Source organism: Callospermophilus lateralis, chromosome 2 (assembly GCF_048772815.1).
Source record: "Callospermophilus lateralis isolate mCalLat2 chromosome 2, mCalLat2.hap1, whole genome shotgun sequence".
In the NCBI taxonomy this organism is placed as follows: domain Eukaryota; kingdom Metazoa; phylum Chordata; class Mammalia; order Rodentia; family Sciuridae; genus Callospermophilus; species Callospermophilus lateralis.
Window position 1 is genome coordinate 147199982 of NC_135306.1, and position 17853 is coordinate 147217834.

At 57.8% G+C, this 17853-nt stretch overlaps 2 protein-coding genes across 3 annotated transcripts in view; both read right to left on the reverse strand.

Moving 5' to 3' along the window:
• The window catches only part of Capn5 (calpain 5), a 54886-nt gene that overhangs the window by 18750 nt on the left and 18283 nt on the right, over positions 1 to 17853 (reverse strand). For both annotated transcript variants that reach the window (XM_076843950.2, XM_076843951.2), the window contains one exon: positions 11647 to 11778. In XM_076843950.2, the coding sequence (XP_076700065.2) occupies positions 11647 to 11778 (132 nt within the window). The remainder of the gene's footprint in view (positions 1 to 11646; positions 11779 to 17853) is intronic.
• Omp (olfactory marker protein) lies at positions 5532 to 6023 on the reverse strand. The gene has a single exon (XM_076843949.1). The coding sequence runs from the start codon at positions 6021 to 6023 to the stop codon at positions 5532 to 5534; it is 492 nt and encodes a 163-aa protein (XP_076700064.1).

Here is a 17853-nt window from a genome sequence, read left to right on the forward strand (position 1 = left end):
AACAACCAATTGCCAATATGGACTTCGGTTTTGATCTCATTCAAATAAAGTGTAAGATGTCTACGTGTCTGCAGCCTGAACTGGAAACTAAAATACTCTGGGGGCATTTGGTGATATACATTGAGCATCCCTACTCCTAGAGCTTGAGTCTAGAATGTCCCCCAAAGGCTTGTGTGTTAAATGCTTGTATCCCAGTGTGGCCCTATCAGGAGGTGGTAGAAACTCCCAGAGGTGACACTATATGGGAAGTTTTAGGTCACAGAGGGATGTGCCCTTGGGATGGTGGGACCCGGGTCTCCTATGCAGCTTTCAGAACCCTGCCATGAGGCCAACTGTCTTGCTACATCACACATTCCTACCATGATCTGCTGCCTCCCCACCAAAGGTCTTCAGGCAATGGATCTGCTCAATCATGAGTGAACTGCAATCTCTAAAACCACGAGCCAAAATTAACCTTTTCCTCATTATAAATTGATTCACCTTGGGTATTTGTTAAAGTAACAGAAAACTAACACAACTGAAACTTTCTGAGCACTGACATGATGTTTGGGATTTTGGAGCATTTTGGATCTGGGATTTTTCAGATAAGGGATGCTTCCCTGATAAAGGATATGCAAATATTCCATAATCAGAAGAACTCTGAAATCCGAAACAGTTTTGGTCCTGAGCATCTTGGATAAGGGATACTCCACCTACATTAAGGAGTTACTTTAAAATGTTTCCATTGTACATGGGTATTGTGGTTATTATTTTTGAAATGAGTGCTTCTTTTCCAGAGCTGCATCCAGAAACATTCACAGAAGAAATGATCTGCTGCCTGGGGGCAGGGGGCGTAGAAGCAGTAAGATTGGCATGAGCTGCTGGCTGCTGGAGCTCTGTGCTCTTGTGGTCTCTGGGCTTGACATTCCCTGTCATCAGGGACACCACAGCCTGGCCTGGCATCAGGAGCCCTGTGAGTGGGCTCAACTGATCCTCTCAACTCTGTCCCTCAACATATGCCCTCCTGTGGGCTTCTCAGAAATCTTCCACAACCACCAAACGCCACGATGCCTCTCCCCCGTGTGTGTATGTGTGATCTGCCTGCACCCCCTTCCCTTGGCCCTCAGGTGCTAGCCCCCACTCCTGCTCCCCAGCACAGCTCCCTTTCCCCACCCATTGGGAGGAGTTCCTCAGACCTCCGCCGCACCAGGCACAGGGCCTGGCCCAGCTCCAAAGCTGGTTGGAGTCTTTCTGGGAGGAAAATCCCCAGCTCTGGTCACTGGTGAGGCCCCTGACCAGTTGGTGACCCTGTACACACAACCTCATCACAGAGACTGGGCCACATCTCAGAGCCTCAGTTTCCTCATCTACTTACCTTACCCCCAGGACCATCACAAGAACTCAAACAGAAGGCCTTGGAGGTGCACCACATGCTGCGGAGGGCTGTGCACACCTGGTGGGGCTGTTGGCTGTGGAGTACCTCCGTGGGCACTCAAGGCTGCAAACCTCAGGGCAGGGGGGCAGCCACCGGGTGGCCTCCTTCCCAAGAGGAGAAAGGGAAACTCAGCACCACTGGCTGTGGGGTGACTTGGGCTGACCTGGCTGGTGGCAGGGACTCGGTGGGGTTTGGAGCCTCCCTCACCTGCCCGGGGGCGTGGCTTCTTGCAGCACACACCCCAAATCTCAGGGCTGTGATGGGCACCACAGCGCCCCCTGGTGCCCCAGCTCCTGGGCTTTGTCCTGGGAACCTCCCACTAGGTTCAAGCAGCCTCAGATCATGGGACAGAGAACAGGAGTCAGGAGCCCAGGGAGGGCAGTACTGCTCAGGAGCAGTGTGTGTGTGACTATATGCGTGGATGTAGGGGTGTGGGAGAAAGCTTCCCAGATGTCTACCTGGGACCCAAGGCCCAGCTCACAGCGTTTCTGAGCCACATAATGGCTGTGGCAAGAAGGGCTCCGGCTCCCTGTGCACCCAAGTTGGGTAAGATGAGCCACAGGCCTTTTGGAATCCTCAGACCTAGCAGGTTCCTGGTGCTGGGCATCTGAGATTCCTCAGTTCCCAGCTTCTGGATTCAAGAATCTGACCTTAAGTTTCAGATTCTCTGGAGGAGCCAGGAAGGCTGCGTGCCATCCCTACCTCCTTGGAAGGGCAGAGTCCGGCTGCCCAGACATAGGACAGCTGAACCAAGACCTGCTCATCCCAGGCCTGCCTCTCTGCTACCTGCTGGATGGCCTCAGGCAACTTTTCCCCCTCTCTGAACCTGGAGCTTCTGTTCAGTAGGCAGGTTCTCCTCAGAATAATTTGAAGTGAGGCCACACTTCTACAGTCACTGGGACAGAAAAAGGCAAACCCAGAGAGGGTGGCCAGGTGCCAATTCTGTCACGCTTGACTGACACTCAACCTTGTCATTAGACTGAGTCACCAGAGGAGGAAGCCACTCAGAGAGGCTGTCCAGGGACAGTGCATAACACTGAGGCAGGGGCCCTCACCACTTACCATGCTGCCTCTCTGGGAAGAGGCTCAGGAAGTGTCAGGTCTCCCCACCCTACGGTTTCTCCTGGTTTCCATGGAGAGTGGGTCATTTCCCCCTGCCTGAGAACAGAGCCAGGTGCTACCTCTTCCCACGGAGGGAGGGCTACATTTTTGACTCTCAGCGGTGTTTCCAGCAGTGGCCAGGAGGCAGGCTTGGGAGGGCAGAGACTCTGGAAGATGGGGGAGGGGATTCTTCAAATGCTGTCAGGGGGATGTGTGGGGGCAGGAAATGGGGAGGCCCTGAGGTGGAGGAGAAAAGGGGCTACAAGACCAGCTTGGGGAGCATTTTGAAGCAGGGTCATTCCCAAGCAAAACCACAATGCAGCCTCTGACCCCCATCTCAGGAAAGGGGCAGAGGGACACATTTTCCCAGCCCATTGCAGGTGACAGTGTCACAGGGTCAAAGGTCCACAGGGCCATGGCCTGGTGCCCCAACCTTGTACTCCTGACCCTGGTCCAGCCCCTCCAATCCCTCTATGATCTGGGCAGGAAGCCTCCTCCTCTGGGTCTCAGTTGTCTCTGTTCAAAATGAGCAAGAGGTAAGGACAGAGGAGGTAAGGGCAGAGCTGCGAAGAAGGATCAATGGGATGCCCAGGCGATGTGGCCTTGTAGCTGCACTGGTACCAATACAGTCGTATCTGGTCACTAGTCTAACAATCTCAAAGGGTAGGGCAGAGAGGGGCCTCACAGAAAAAGCCAGGCTGTTCCCTCTGCAAACCCTGGGGCCAGGGCAGGATCAGGGACTGACAGAAGATCCAGGGCCAGTAACTCTGAGGCCATCCAGCAGGTAGCAGAGAGGACTGACCCTGTCCCACACCCTGGCCACTCCAGTGCTCCATCCACCCCTGCCCAGTGCCCTGTGGGGAGGGAGACTGGAGACAGCATGGCCTCAGCATGGCTCCCTCCACTCCACACAGGCTGGCTAAGCTGCTGGAGGGGCGCCAGGAGGCCCAGTAAACCCAGGCCTGACGGAGGCCTGGCCGGTCACCTGACTGCTCTGGGCCTCATCCCTGACTGCTGGCGGGAGTGGGGTAGACACTTTGGGAGAGGCTCATGGAGGGTTGCCCAGGGTTGGAAAGGCACTAGACAGGACTGGGAGAGAGGCGGCAGAGCTCCTGAGGGGCAGCGGTGCTCACGGCGAGACGCACACCACCGAGGCAGGACACACGGCTTTTATTGGGCACGCACAGTGGGCACAGTGGAGGCACTCAGCACCCCACAGGAAGGGACAGAGTGGGGAAGAGCAGTCTGGGGGGTCCAGAAAGGAGAGGGCAAGCAAAGAGGCAGAAAGGGGGAACTGCCCAAGGGTCTGACCTCCTCCCATCCCACAGTTAGCAGAGAATAAGGCAGCAATGGCTATAGGCAAGGCCAGCACTTCTCCAAACATGTCCCAGAACAGACCCCAGAGCCACAGTTTCACAGGACCAGAGCTCACCACAGCCCATCTCTCACAAAGAATCCTGACTCCGACACCACCTTCTACATCTCTGAGAGGGGGCCTGCCCCCACCAGCCCCAACACTGGGGATGGTTCTGACGCTCTAGGTCTCAGCACATCTCTTCCCAGGTCCAAGTGCCCTGATGGACCTTTCAAAGGATGTCTCTGGCCAGGGCCAAACAAAGCCAGCCTTGCGACAAGGTGTTGGGGGCACTTGTGGAGGTGCTCGGGTCTGAATCCAGAGAGCAGGTCAGGCCCCTCTAAATGGGGGCTTTGGGCCTGTACAATGGGAAGCGGAATGAGGCTAGAGCTGGAACTGAATCTGCCAGTAACTGTGCCTCAGTTTCCCCATCTGGTGAATGGATGCCCCCAGTGACCTCCAAGGCCAGTGTTCTCCATCACATTGCTGTCAACTCCAGCCCACTTGAGATTATAAGCCATTGCAACCACCCCCTTAGGCTTTACCCACCCCTCCCCTAGTTCCCCTAAAGCAGCCCAGGAAATGCCAAAGCTATTCCAGTCGAAGGAAATGCCTGCTTCTCTCTGTCCAGTGAGCTGGCGAGGCCTGCTTCCCCAAGGGGACATGCCATCTCTACCTCCAGGGCCCTGGATCCCTCTATCCAGCCTCCCCCCAGGCAGAAGGAAACCCTTTACTAAACTGCTCCCACTTCACTGTATGAATCTCAAAGACTCCCAGCTCAGGAAGCCCCCAACGGGGCTCAACCCAGGTCATGTCAATCAACCCCTTGCCAAGAGTCACCCTTGAACCAGCAGCAATTTTTCAATGGATAACCTAAAATTAGACGTGTCCACAGGGCAGGAATAGACCCTAGTGTGCACCTGTGTGAGCCCCGCATGCCGTCTTGATGGGTGTGTGCATGCAGGTAGACAGATCTGTGTGACTGTATACAGCTCCCCTTCGCTTCTCCACTACTGCCAGCACTGGGCGACAAACCCCAAGCCACTCCCACCACCCAAATCAGCCCCTGCCGCAACCCTGCCCCATGTCCTGAGGGTCCTGAGGCATCCTGGGACCACACTGGGTCACTGCAGAAGCAGCACCTTCCCGAGTCCTCAGGCTGGGTGTTCAACTCCTGACAAAGGTGGCCGAGGGTGCCGCGTCCAGCGGAGAGCAGAAGGCTTCTTCCTGGATTCCCCGAGGAGGTTGCTCCTGTCATCTCCATCTCCCCGTCTCTGGAGGAAGCCAGATGGCTGGTTGTTTGAATCTCTGTCTCTCTTGGTCTTTGACTGTCTCACTCCCTCACAATGAAGCAGAGAAGGCAGGTGCCTACAGCTTCTCCATCTGCCACACGAGCCCCGACCAGGTCTCTACCATCTACAGGGGGTGGCATCGGTGGCCAGTGAAGCTTCTAGACTACAGAGCCGTGGGATCTTTCTGGGAGCCGGAGCTCTGACACCAGGGAAAAGGAGAAGAGGAGAGGAGGACACGGACTCAGGGGGCCTCTGGCCACGCAGAATCCAGGCTGAGCAGCTAGAAGAATGTCCTCCCAAAACACAGGTGTGGGCAAGGGAGGTCCAGGCAGGAAGAGGGTGGCGGCAGATGGGGCAGAGGGCAGCCCCCTCAGAGCTGGCTGAACACCACGGAGGCCTTGAGGTCAGCAGGCTCCAGCCCTTCACCAAAGGTGATGAGGAAGTACATGACCTTGCGGATCTTGGCCAAATCCGACAGGCGCTCCCCGAACTCCAGGGCATCGGCCTCGTTACAATCCATGGCGTCCGAGTCCTCCTTGCGCCAGAAGATGGCAGCGGGGTCCAGCAGCTGGCGCGTCATGAGGTTGGTGAGGTCGGGCGTCCAGTTCTGCGAGGTGCCGGTGATGGTGACCTTGCCGGGCTTGTCCAGCGCCACGTTCCAGCGCTCGAACTGCAGCCTCTGCTGCTGGATGAAGTCGAGGCGGTACACGGACTCCGCCGGCCGCAGCAGCTTCTCGCCGTCCTGGCGCTTCTCCCCACGCTGCTTCAGGCTCTCCACGCGCAGCCGCATCTGCTTGGTCAGGTCCTTGTCCAGGACCAGCGGCATGTCCAGCTGCTGCTTCTGCGGCCCGTCCTCCGCCATGGCCCAAGTGCTGCTGCTGCTGCTGCTGCTGCTGCTCCCGCCAATGTCAAAGAGCCAAATGGGCTGGGGCCTCAGTGCAGAGAGAAGAGGCCACCTAGAGGCCCCGCCTCCCCTTATGCCCTCCCTCCTCTCCTCTCCTCCTCTCCAGGTCACTGGCCCTTCCTGACCCCACCCAGTTCCAAAATAGGGTGTGGTGAGAAGTGGGAGTCCATCTGCCTCCTCTCCACTCCTGGAAGTGATAATACAGGTGCTGCAGGCAGGCAGGCAGGCAGGAGGGTGCTGGGCTCCCCAGGGACAAGGACGCTGATGTCAACTGCTGTGGAAACCACCTTGACTACACGGATGGGCTGGGAGCTGCTTGTTTGTGAATAAGGGAGTGCTGTGCACGGCAATGCGGGGAGGAGTGGAGCACTGGCTGGAGGCTCGCAGGAGAGGCTGGAAGACCCCTATGGGGGGCAAGAACAGGACCAGACAGGTGCACCCGATGGAGACCTGGAGTCACCCAAGCCAACATCCCAGGTTCCCCTCCCCCTCCCTCACCCACATCCAACCACCAAGGCTGGTACATTCTACTTCCTAAATGTCAGGGAGTCTTCCCCTACATTCCCTCTGCCAGGACCCCCACCCAGCCACCATCATGTCCCACCCAGATGCCTGGTTCTCAAATTCCAGTCTGCATCAGAATCACTTCTAGGACTTGGAAACAGACTGTCAGCCTCCACTCCCAGAAATTTTGATTTAATCCATGTTGGATGTGGATTTGCATTCCCAACCACCTCCCAGGCTGCTGGCCCAGGAACCAAGCTTTGAGAATCACTGACCAGCTGATTCTGACCTGGCTCTTCCTCCACCCTGTGCCATGGCAACCACATGACCACAGTTCTCTTCTACCAAAGTCCTATCACGTATTCCCCGTTATCCCAGGAGACTCGAGGACAAGGAAGAATCGCAAACATCTATATCTCTAGCATCCAACAGGAAGCAGAAGCTCCATTATCAAAAGTGGGCAAGGGGGCTGAGGTGGTGGTTCAGTGGTAGAACACTGCCTCGCATGTGTGAGGCGCTGGGTTTGATCCTCAATACCAGATAGAATAAATAAGATAAAATATTGTGTCCATCTACAACTAAAAAAAAAGGCAGGATGTGGCTTAGTGGTGGAGTAAGGCCTTGGGTTTGAGTTTAGAATACACACACACGCACACACACACACACACAACAGGACACATGAAAGAACTGGGGTATGTGAGCATAGCTGAGGTGGGGATGGGGCAGAGGGGTGGGCTACCACCATGATATGCAAAGGAAAGAGGAAAGAGGCCCAGGGCCAAGTGTAACAACAGAAAAAAATCTGAAGGATCTAGTGGACCACAAGCAGAGTCAGTTGCCGAATGAAGGCTACGTTAATCAGTGATATCTTGAGCTACATGAATGGCATGGGGGTACCAAAGGAGACGGTACCTGGTTTGGTAGAGTGGGAGTTCAGTGCCTGATCAGAACCTTTGACCTTACAGCTGGAGGGGCGGGGGCGGGGGAACAACTTGGCTGATGAACTGACACCAAGCAGCTTCTCCTTCCTCCTTGGGAAGGAGCAGTTCTACCCTTCCTGGCTCTACATTTTGCTTTTCACTTGTATGTCGGCTTCGTTTCTGCCTATGGCGTCCCCGGCTAGACCACCAACCCTGAGAGGGCAGGGGCCGGGCCCATCTTGCTCAGGATCCTATGCCAGCACCCAGAACAAGGGAAGCACAGAGGAGGCCCACAGAAATGCTTGTTGAATAGATAAGTGACACTGATAAGAGAGTAGCTGCTGGAGGGACCCTGGGGCCAAGAACAAGAGGACATAGGCAGGTGGGAGAGCCCAGGGCACTGGCTGAGGCCCGAATGAGGTCAGGTCAGCAATGTGCTGGGGCTGGAAGTTGAGGCCAGAGAGACCCAGCCTTGACTGCAGACCACCTAGGGCTGTCCCAGGCTGTGGCTGTGGAGTGTGGAGGTGGCTGAAGGTGAAGGCTACTGGAGATGGAACCCAGAACTAAGACCAGGGCAGTGGGGAGTAAGGGGCGGAGTGGAGGCACGAGCCACAGGGGCACAGTGATCCCCAGAACGCAGCAGTTCTTGGGGTATAAAAGGCTAGATTCCTGGAGGTGCCACCCCCTTTGAACCTAGGTGACAGCGCAGACCGCTGGATGAGGATCCAGGAGCACAGGAGGGCACCTCATCTCTGGCGGGGTGGAGATGTGCAACCGGGAGGAGGCTGAGGCTGGGCCTCACAGACCGGGCAGGAGGGAGGGGGCGACGGGGGCCACAGGAGGGGAGGACAGTGCAGGGAGGAGGGGAGCAGGGAGCAGAGGGTACAGAGGCTCCCGAGGAGTGGCAGGAAGGAGGCAGGAGGCTGCAGGCGGTTCTGGATGCGCTGATATCCTTGGCTCAGCTGCCAGAATCTGGGGAGGACCCACCCACGGCTGGACGCAGGAACAAATTCAGGGGAGAAAAGCAGGCTCCAAACTTGCACAATTAAAATAAAACTTCTTAACCGAAATGGAAGAAACAACAACATCAACAACTGAAAACCCTGAACACTGGAGGCTACTGGGTAACGAAAGTCACTTGAGTTTGTGGTTTTGGGACTTTTTCCACATCTTCTGTTCCAGGACCTTCTGTGGCATTGGGGCGCAGTTGGTGTCCGGGAACGTGCACTGAGCAAACTGCTGAATAACTGAGAACAGGAGCTGCTGATGTTAAAGGGCCAGGACGAAGCGGGAAACACAAAATGGAACCAAGATTGTCTGTCCCGGCCTCCTCTGCCTTTCCCAAACCCGCCCCAGTACTGCAACCCCCAACTTCCATGCTTTCTTGCAGTCGGGGGCCTGGCTGGCTCCTCCAGGCCAGCCCACGGCCAGGGACACGATGGCTCAGGCAGCAGGCCTGGCCTCTGCTCTGGCTGCACCAGGCTCCCAGGGAGGGGAGCTCACAGATGACCTTGGGTCCAGCCTAGGCATGGTCTCCTGGCAAGTGCTGTCAACTGCCACTTCCTGATTTCAGGTTCACAAAACCTGGCCACCTGAAGTCCACTGCCTTCCCGCCTGCAGGGAACACGCAGTGAGACTCGGAGGCCAGGATGCCCCACCAGGGAGCCTACAGGAAGGGGAGCCCACTGCCCAGAGGCATCTGGAAGAGGCGAGGGCGGGAGCTAAGTGTGCAGAGTGCTGGGAGCCAAGGGCTGGTCCTCCGCCCGTGATGGCGAATCCCGAGCCTGTTGGTCCCAGGCTCCTTTAAGAACTAAGAGTGAAGGGTGACTTCCTGGAGGAGGGCGCGTGTCAGGTGCCATGCTCCTGCTTCTGAGGCCCAGCCTCTCGGAGTGTGCAGCTGGATGGGGGGGCAGGGGTGCAACTGAGGCTAAACGCCACCCCTGTCTCCTCCACTGCCCTTCCAGGGAGAAAACAGGGTGGGGCAGGGAGGCCCTGCAGGGCAACAGGCCCAGAAAGTGAGGGGTGACAACAAACAGGGCCCCGTCAGGGAGCGTGAGGCACAGTAATGAGCTCCCTGGAGCCTCATCCCAGGACCCAGGGGCTATCGCCACAGCAGTACCTGGAGGCAGAGTGCAATTAGCCAAGAGCACCCAGGAAGGCTGGGGACCTGAGCTACGGGAGACCAGCCTCCTGGCTCTGCCGCCTGGAAGACCACCCAGGCCGGTGTCCCAACCCCTCAAAGGAGGAAACTTCAGTCCAGAGATAAAAGCAGGCCTGCCCAAGGCGGCACAGCATCAAGACCAGGCCTCTCCTGTGAGTCTCAGCCTCTTCCTCCAGCAGTAAAGATGGGGAGCTGCCACAGGGACCCAGGGCCAGGCCTGGGGCAGGGCACACAGCGCTGAGCTCCTCCCATCTTGTCCGGCATCTTGCCCACTCCTAGACCCGGAGGTACTGTCAGCAAGGCCCGCGGTGGAGCTGCCTGTCAAAAGCTGGGTGGAACAATTCAGGGTGGACTTCCATTCCCAAAACTCTCAGAGGCTCCTCTATGCTGGCCCCTGTGAGGCTCCAAGGGAAGATATAAGTTGGACCGGCTCTGTCTGTGGGGAGCTCACCTCAAGGGGGGAGACAGCAGATAAACAGGCAATTATAGGGCGGGTGGGAGGTGGGGGGCAGCCCCGTAGGATTCCCTTGTGCCACCTCCAGCCCCACATGAGTCCTCGCCTGGGGGTGCTGGGGCTCAGAGGCAGGGGGCCTGGTTCTGGACTCAAAGAAGCGGGCTGGAGGCTGCAGAGTGGAGACCAGACCTCTACCTAGAGAATCGGGCCAGGCCCCACAGGATCCCACGTGCTTTCTCTCAGCCTGGATGCCCCTGAATACCCAAATCTATAAGCTGTAACAGCTGCCTTTGCTGAGGCCCTGCGAGCCCTAAAGCCAGCTGCCCTGACCACTGCAGGAGCCTCAGAGGCCAGGCCTCAGGGATGCCCACTGGGTGGCTATGAGAGGCCACACCCCCTTCAGAAGACCTGAGAAAAGGGACCTGGGTCCCAGCCTCGGCCAAGGGCATAGCTCCCTCTGACGGCTGATGGATGCCTCAGAGGACGAAGAAAAACACACTGTGCTCCTTGCACCCTGCTTGCATAGGAACACCCTACGATCCAGGAATGTTCCTAACGCTGCGTCCACAGAGCCTCACGTCACACGAAGCACGGTGAGGACAGCATGTCAGTCCACCTTCTGGCAAGGCCACTACTCTGATTCTGCAGAGGAATAACCTGAGATCAGCTACAAAGCTTCCGACTGGTAAGGCTGGGGCTCAGATTGAGCCTGGGCAATGCCCCAGGCTCTAACAGCCCACCACCCACCCCTTCCTAGGGAGAGCAGGCAGAGCAGAGAAGGAAAAGAGACAACCACTGGAGCTTAATCCTGTGCTCAGCCCAGGTCTCCTCCACAATCCCTGTCTTAATTCACCAAATTCGGCCTCCACTCCAGCCTCCCTGTTCTCCCCAAAAGAAAGCATTGGATTTGAGGGTCCCAATGCTAAGTGCTGCCATAAAAGAACCAGATGGCAAGACCAGAGTCCATTTGTTCCAACCCCAAACCTTTGGACGGCATGATGATGAACAAGCTGTAGAAGGTGATCAGGATGCTGGACCCGGGCCACCACCTTCCTCCCCACCTTGAGGCCCTCCTGGACTGGTCAAGAACATCAGCAGTGCAGAACCAGTCAAGAAGCATTGTCCAGACCACTCATGCTGAACAACTGGGAGCAGCAAGGCCCAGAGAAGGATAGCAACAGCCCAAGAGATACCCTGAGCCCCGTCACAGCTGACTCCACACTGAAAATCATGCAGGAAGGTTCCATATGTCACAGGTATATATTCGGCTCCAGAGACACTAGGCACCCAACAGTGGGGAGGGGACACATCAGGATCCCCCTAGAGTTACACAGATGCTACCAGCACCTGCCTCTGGATCTTCAGCTGATGGTGGAGGGAAGGCAAATCCGATGCCTGGCCAGTGCTGAGGGGCCCAAGGTCACCCACCCGGCCCTGGAGCAGGCTTTCAGGAAGTCTCCAGCCACATCAGGGCTACACCTGCCTGGCAGTGAGGGCCACAGGCTGCCTCAATGCCCCAGCAGCCCCGACCCCAGGCCTCACCTTCTGCCACAGCGAGTCACGGGAGGCGAGTGAAGAGCAGGCTGCCACAAACCAGCAGTTGCCCACCTGTCCCTGGTGCAGATCGTGGGAGCTGATGCCATCCACAAAGAGGCGGGGGTCCTCGCAGATGTCCTACAGAGAGGGCAGGGAGAGTGTGAGGGCCCCAGGAGCACAGGATGCCCACCTGCTGCCAGCACAGAGGTTCCCCATCCCCAAACACTGGGGGCCTAACCTGGCAGACCACTCCCCAGGCCCAGCCTCCCCAGTTCCTGGTTGGATGCCCTTTTCCTTCTCGGACCTAGAGCGCGCTTCTGCCAATGGCATGAAGATGAACAAGCTGTGAAGGTGGTCAGGATGCTGGACCCGGGCCACCACCTTCCTCCCATCCATGTGGCCCTCCCTGACCAGCCAGCCCTCATGGTGCCCTGCGGTGGGAAGGGGGAGGTGAGACAACACCAAAATGACAGTGATGACCAGGGGGCGGGGCCTAGTGAGCAGAGGGTGGGGCCTAGTGAGCAGAGGGTGGGGCCTAGTGAGCAGAGGGCAGGGCTTGGCCAGAGGAGGGTGAGGAGGGGTGAACAGCGGATGGGGCGTGGCAACAGAGGGCATGGGTGGGGTAAGCTGATGCCCCTCCTGCTCTCATCTGATCCCCACACCCCTGAGGAGTATGGAGTTGCTATTCCATTTCAAGAATGGAGGTCCACAGTAGCGCAGCGGCTTATTAAAGGCATACCACACAAAATGCCCAAGTGGAACATAAAGTCCTGCTGTTTTTCCCATGGGGACTGGCAGCCATGGCAGGGGGCCTACTCCCTAGGACATGCCAGGAAGCCAGGCCGGGCAGCCACTGGACAGGGAAGTGACTCACACAAACTGGTAGCTCTGGGACCCAGTCCTTCTTGTTCCTGTGGCTGTCTTGGGGGAAGCTGGCAGGGGGCCTCCGCACCAGACCCTCCCACCAAGCTCACACAGAGTTTTCCTTTAAGACTTCCTGAGGCTGGGAAGTGGGAGAACCATGGACTTTGACCTCAGACACAAGCTAAAAGGGTTCATTCCCCGGCTTCCCACAGCGGCTGACATCCCACCCCAGGCCTGAAGTGGGCAGCTGGTTAGTCCTCCGAAGGGTGACAGACAATCCCTGCCCGGAGCTGAGCCCCAGCTGCAGCCAGGGGCTGCCTGCATCACCTGTGGGTCAGGCAGTGTGGGGCTGGGCACAAGGGGGGGGTCTCTTCTACTGCCCATCCTGGTCTTGGCCAGCGCTGCATATGCAGCCAGCCACTCCAGGCCCCTCCTTCTCTCTCATCTGCACCTTCACTCCACAGAGCTGAAAGTGACTGTCCCCCAAGGGGCGGGATCAGGGAGACACTGATTCAGGTCTTCTATGTGCCACACAGCCTGCTAGCACCATGATCAATCCTCACTGTAGCCCAGAGAGGGGAAATATGCCCATTTTACAGATGAAAGGTTGAACAACATGCCCTAGTCATACAGCAGGGGTAGGTGACAGCAGGTCATCTGCAAGTTTTTTCCTGAGCTCCATCAATCCCAGAGAGCTCCCGAGGCCCTACCACAGGTGGCCAGTAGATGGTAGCAGAACCAGGAAGATAGAACTCCAATTCCTTCTCCCTGTTCATTAACTGTACAAGTTTAGGCCAGTAGCTCAACCTCTCTGTGCCTCTATTTCCTCACCTGTGCAAAGGAGACAGACTGTTATTCCTGCAGGGCTGTTTAAGGCCCCCACAGATCTTAGTGGCGGAGATTTGGGCAGGTGGAAGTGGGACAAAGGACCCCTCAGCTCCCATAAGGTGCTTGAGACTCCTCTGGTTTCCAGAGAAACCAGTATCACAGGACGGAGGAAAGCATCAACTCCCAGAGGACAGGAGCAGCTCCTGAGACCCGACCCCTGATTCCAGTTGGAACCGCAGGGTGACCCAGAGCCAAGCTGCGAGGAGGCTTCATCTCAGGTCACAGGAGACCAAGGGAGGCAGCCTGCCCCATCCTGTCCCCAGGGCCTCTCAGCTGCCTTCCTATCTGGCCTCCCAGCCCAGCCTGGTGATGACTCAGCATCTGCCTGAGGGCAGGAAGGAGGGAGGAGCTTCAATATCTGGAGGACCCCAGCTAGGGCAGGCCAGGGGGAGACCAGCACTGCAGGGCATGCCCTCCACTTCAGATGCTCCCAGCCTGTGGCAGACATGACTGCCCCATTCCATGGAGAAGGCTGAGCCCAGAGGGGGCAGTGCCACCAAGGTCATGAGGAAAGTGACAAAACCAGGTGTGCTGGGCTCCCACCAGGGTTCTCTCCACTGATGCCCAATGCTGCTGGGCAGATCTGTGGGGCAGGCAAGGCCACCCCAGCTCAGGGCTCTGGACCCAGGCACCTCTCCAGCAAAGACCCGGCTCCCAGTCAGGCTTCCAGGGTTCCACTGCCCTGACTGCACGAAAGCTGAGACCTGGAGCCATCAGACAGCCTGGGAGGGAGCACCTGAGGCCTGGGACTGTTCTTCCTGCCTGGACAGGCTCAGGGTCCTCAGCTATAACCTACAGAAACCAAGTGAGTTTGGTGGCACGTGGAATTCAGAGACCATGTTGGGGCACCTGTAAAAGAACCATCATAGAAATAGCTCTCAAGGGCCGTGCACGCACTGCGAGCCAGGCACTGCCCAAAGCAACCCTGCAAGACCAGTATTGCTAGCATCCCCTTTTACAGATGAGGAAACCAAGGCACGAAGAAGTTAGGTCACTTGCCCAGGACCACAGAGGAAGAGGTTAACTGAGACTCAAACTCAAAACTCAAAGTCTGGCTCTAGAAATTCCAGGTAGGCCAGGTTTATGGGTGACAAAGCCACCCTTCTTTCACCTGTCCCCCTGCATCTGTTCTAAGCCCAGCTCAGGGGCCAGGGGATACCCAGACCATCACCCACCACCATGGGACCAGGTTTCTCCAGACTGGCATTTGTCCTTCCACCTTTCCTGGGTCATCAGTTGGACATGTGCCATAGAGTGAGTCAGGGATGGTACCTGTCCACAGGTCCCTGTCTCCCTTGAGCAGGAGGAACGAGAGCCGAGCTGTATGTGAGCGGAGCTGTCATAGCCTGAGCCTGGAGGGATCACAGAGGCCACCATCAAACAGGCGTGGAGAGGGCTGATGGGAAGAGCGGCTCCAGAGACAAATGAGAACTCTGAATACTCCCCATAACAGGGGCCAGCTGGAGACAGAGGCCACTCTGATACAACCCCGCCCAGGCCTGGCCTGTGCCCTCTTCCTCCACTATCCATGCCTTGGGGTCTCGCCCTCCAGCCTGTGAGCTCTGCCCACCTCCAGGGTGAGCAGGGCCTAGGAGGTTCTGCTGGGGCTGTAAACAGCATTGGGAGGGCCAGTGCCAAGGTTGGAGGGGATCGGGCCTGCTGTGAGCCCTGGGCCAAGCTACAGGAAGGTTGGGGAGGCTCCTCTGGTCAACACACCTCTAGGGCACAGACTTCTGCACCTGTGGTCACCTCTCCCTCCTCTGTGGCTCCCAGCCTGTTGGACCGGCTTGACCAGATGCAGGCCGCAACCCTCAGGCACCTCCCCCTGGCACAACAGGAAGTTCAGGTTCCCAGTCCTAGTGTACAAACAGGTGTGTACAGGCAGCACGTCCACACACACCCACACACACACCCATACACACACACACGCACACGCACACGCACATGCACACGCACACGCACACGAGTGGCACCTCTGGCCTCTGCTCCCTGACCTGTTCTCGGCCCACCTTCACCCAGGACACCCTGCTCCAGAATTTAAGATCACAGAAGGAACTGGCAACTGGGGACACTGGGAGGGGGACCTCTGCCTGGGACAGGAAAGGGCAGTGTTCTTGTGAGTCATGCTGTGTGACCTGCACCCTCTGCCCCAGGCTTGCCTCCCCCACTGCTCCTGTCACCATTCCCATCCTTCAAGGCCACCTCCTTTAACAAGCTTTCCCCAGCTGCCCTGAACCTGTCCCGGTGCCAAGGGCAACGGCTCCTGGCCAGGGCAAAGGCCTGCCCGGCACCTGGCCTCAAAGCAGACAGTCTGCTTGGGGACATTCAGGGGTCTACTGCTCAGCACAACAGAAGAGCAGAGGCCACCCCAGGAAATGGGCATGAGCCCCAGAGGGTGGGGATGGACAAGTTCTGGGGGGTTCCAAAGCTGACATCAGTTTGTAGGACCCCCACTTGTCCCACGTTGTGTTCCACCAAGTGACCCCCAGAATGATTTCCATGTGAGATAAGTAGAGTGATGGATGGGGGCACTCTGTCCCCACAGGGATGTCCGGTGGCCCCCTACCCAGCCCTGAGCCTGAGAGAGCTGGGAGGTGGCACTGTCCATACTCTTGGGTCTCCCCCGAGTTCCGAGGCCTTGCTGACAGTGCCCATCGCCTCTCTCTGACCAGCCTGTGAGGGAGGCTGGCAGGTGTTTACTGTGCTGGAGAGAAAAACAAAAACCAATGAGCTGCAGCAGGGTTGGGCCTAAAGCAGGTGCCCTGGGTGGAGGGGGAAGAGGACCAGGCCGGGTCCCACCTGCAGAGTCAATAAGAGGTGACGCCCCAGGCAGGGAGGGTGGCTGAGGAGAACCTCTAAGAACCGAGGGCCACTGTCACCAACAACTTAGAGAAAAGGAGCCAGAAATGGGGTAGAAGTGAAGAAGGTTCCCTGGGCTGAGGAAGGAGCTGGGCCTCCCTGTGAACAGCTGGGCTACAGGACCACAGACGCGCAGCTGCCCCGGGGCCAAGGGTCACTGGGCAGCGGTGAGAGCTACGGATCAGGAGCTGGGCCCGCCCACGGAGGCTTGACTTCCTGCTCCAGGGACCTCTGTCCAGCCATCCAGAAGTCCTGCTTCAGGGCCCAGGCGCGGCCCACTCACACTCTAAATCCACAGTCAGCGTCCCATCCTGTGGTCTCACTTCCTGGTCCTCTGTGGCTCCCCAGGGGGTTCAGTCCTTGAGCTGCCTCTCCACAGACAGCTGAACCCCTACTGCAGCCTCGTGGACCCCCCAGACACGTCCCTCAAGACCAAGGAGCACACGCTGTCACCCCTCCCACAGCACCAGGGAGGAAGGTGGTGAGGTGGACAGACAGGCAGGACTCCTGGGCCCAGAGAGGGCAGAGACTCCCTCAGGCCACACAGCCAGGCAGAGCCACAGCCTGCCCTACCTGCCCCAGCCAGGCCTCACCAGCCTCCTTCCGGGTCCCCAGGCCACAGGCATCTTTAGTCTGGGTGACAGGCCCAGGGCAGGAAGAGGGCCAGGACAAGGGCAGCAAGCAAGGGTGGAGCAAGAAAAGGGCAGAGAGTGAGTGTCCACTCCTCCTCCCGGAACCAAAACCCTACAAAGGCCCTTTGAGGGTAGCCTCCTTCCCCACCCACTTGACAAAGAAAAATGACGTGCGAGGGTGGGCCACCAAAATTCTGTGACCAGGCTGAAGGCTCTGGGGAATTCCAGAGAATGAATGCAGGGGCCAGAGGACCAGGGACCCTTCACCTGGTGTCACAGGAAGGTCCAGGGAGGCAGGACTCCAGGGCACTGGCCCACCCCTGCTAGTGACTCACTGGGTGATCTGGGGTTCAGGCCTCCTCTCCTGGCTTGTTCCCCTCACTCTCAAGGGTTCCAATCCAAAAGAGAATATGGGGATTTGTGAGTTGAAAGGGGTTTCAGACCCTGCCTAGGAGAGGAGCTTGAACAATAAATTTAACTTTCCCCAAAAGTCCAAGACTTTGTAAAATGCAAACCTGATCCTGTCATTTGCTGCATAAGACCCTCAGAGCAAGGGCCAGCACCTCAGCCTACACATGGGCCCCACCCAGAGCCGTGGCCCGGTACACCACCCCCAGCCCTGGCCCAAGCCACCCTGGGCACCTGGGCCTGCCATCCCCACCTGCTTTGAGCCTTGGACACAGCTTCCTGCCTCTCCCCTGGCTGAGATGCCTTATCTGAGAACTGAGCAGGAGTCACAGTCTCCTCCTGGTCTAGTCTGGGTGGCAGGTAGAGCAGTCTTCCACTGAAGTCCCTTCTGTGGGACACACCTCACCGTGTCACTAACATGGCCATGGGACCTGGGGAGGGGCCTGAGCTATGATCTCTAGCAGTCTCTCCTTCACACCAGCCCCGGGGACACCCGCTCTGCAAGGTCCTCTCCCCACCCAGCCTCCCACCCAGGAAGCAGAGCAGTCACCCCATGGGGCCA

Bases quoted from the DNA above. Each gene is read 5' to 3' on its own strand.
- Omp (XM_076843949.1), bottom strand. From the start codon at position 6,023: ATGGCGGAGGACGGGCCGCAGAAGCAGCAGCTGGACATGCCGCTGGTC.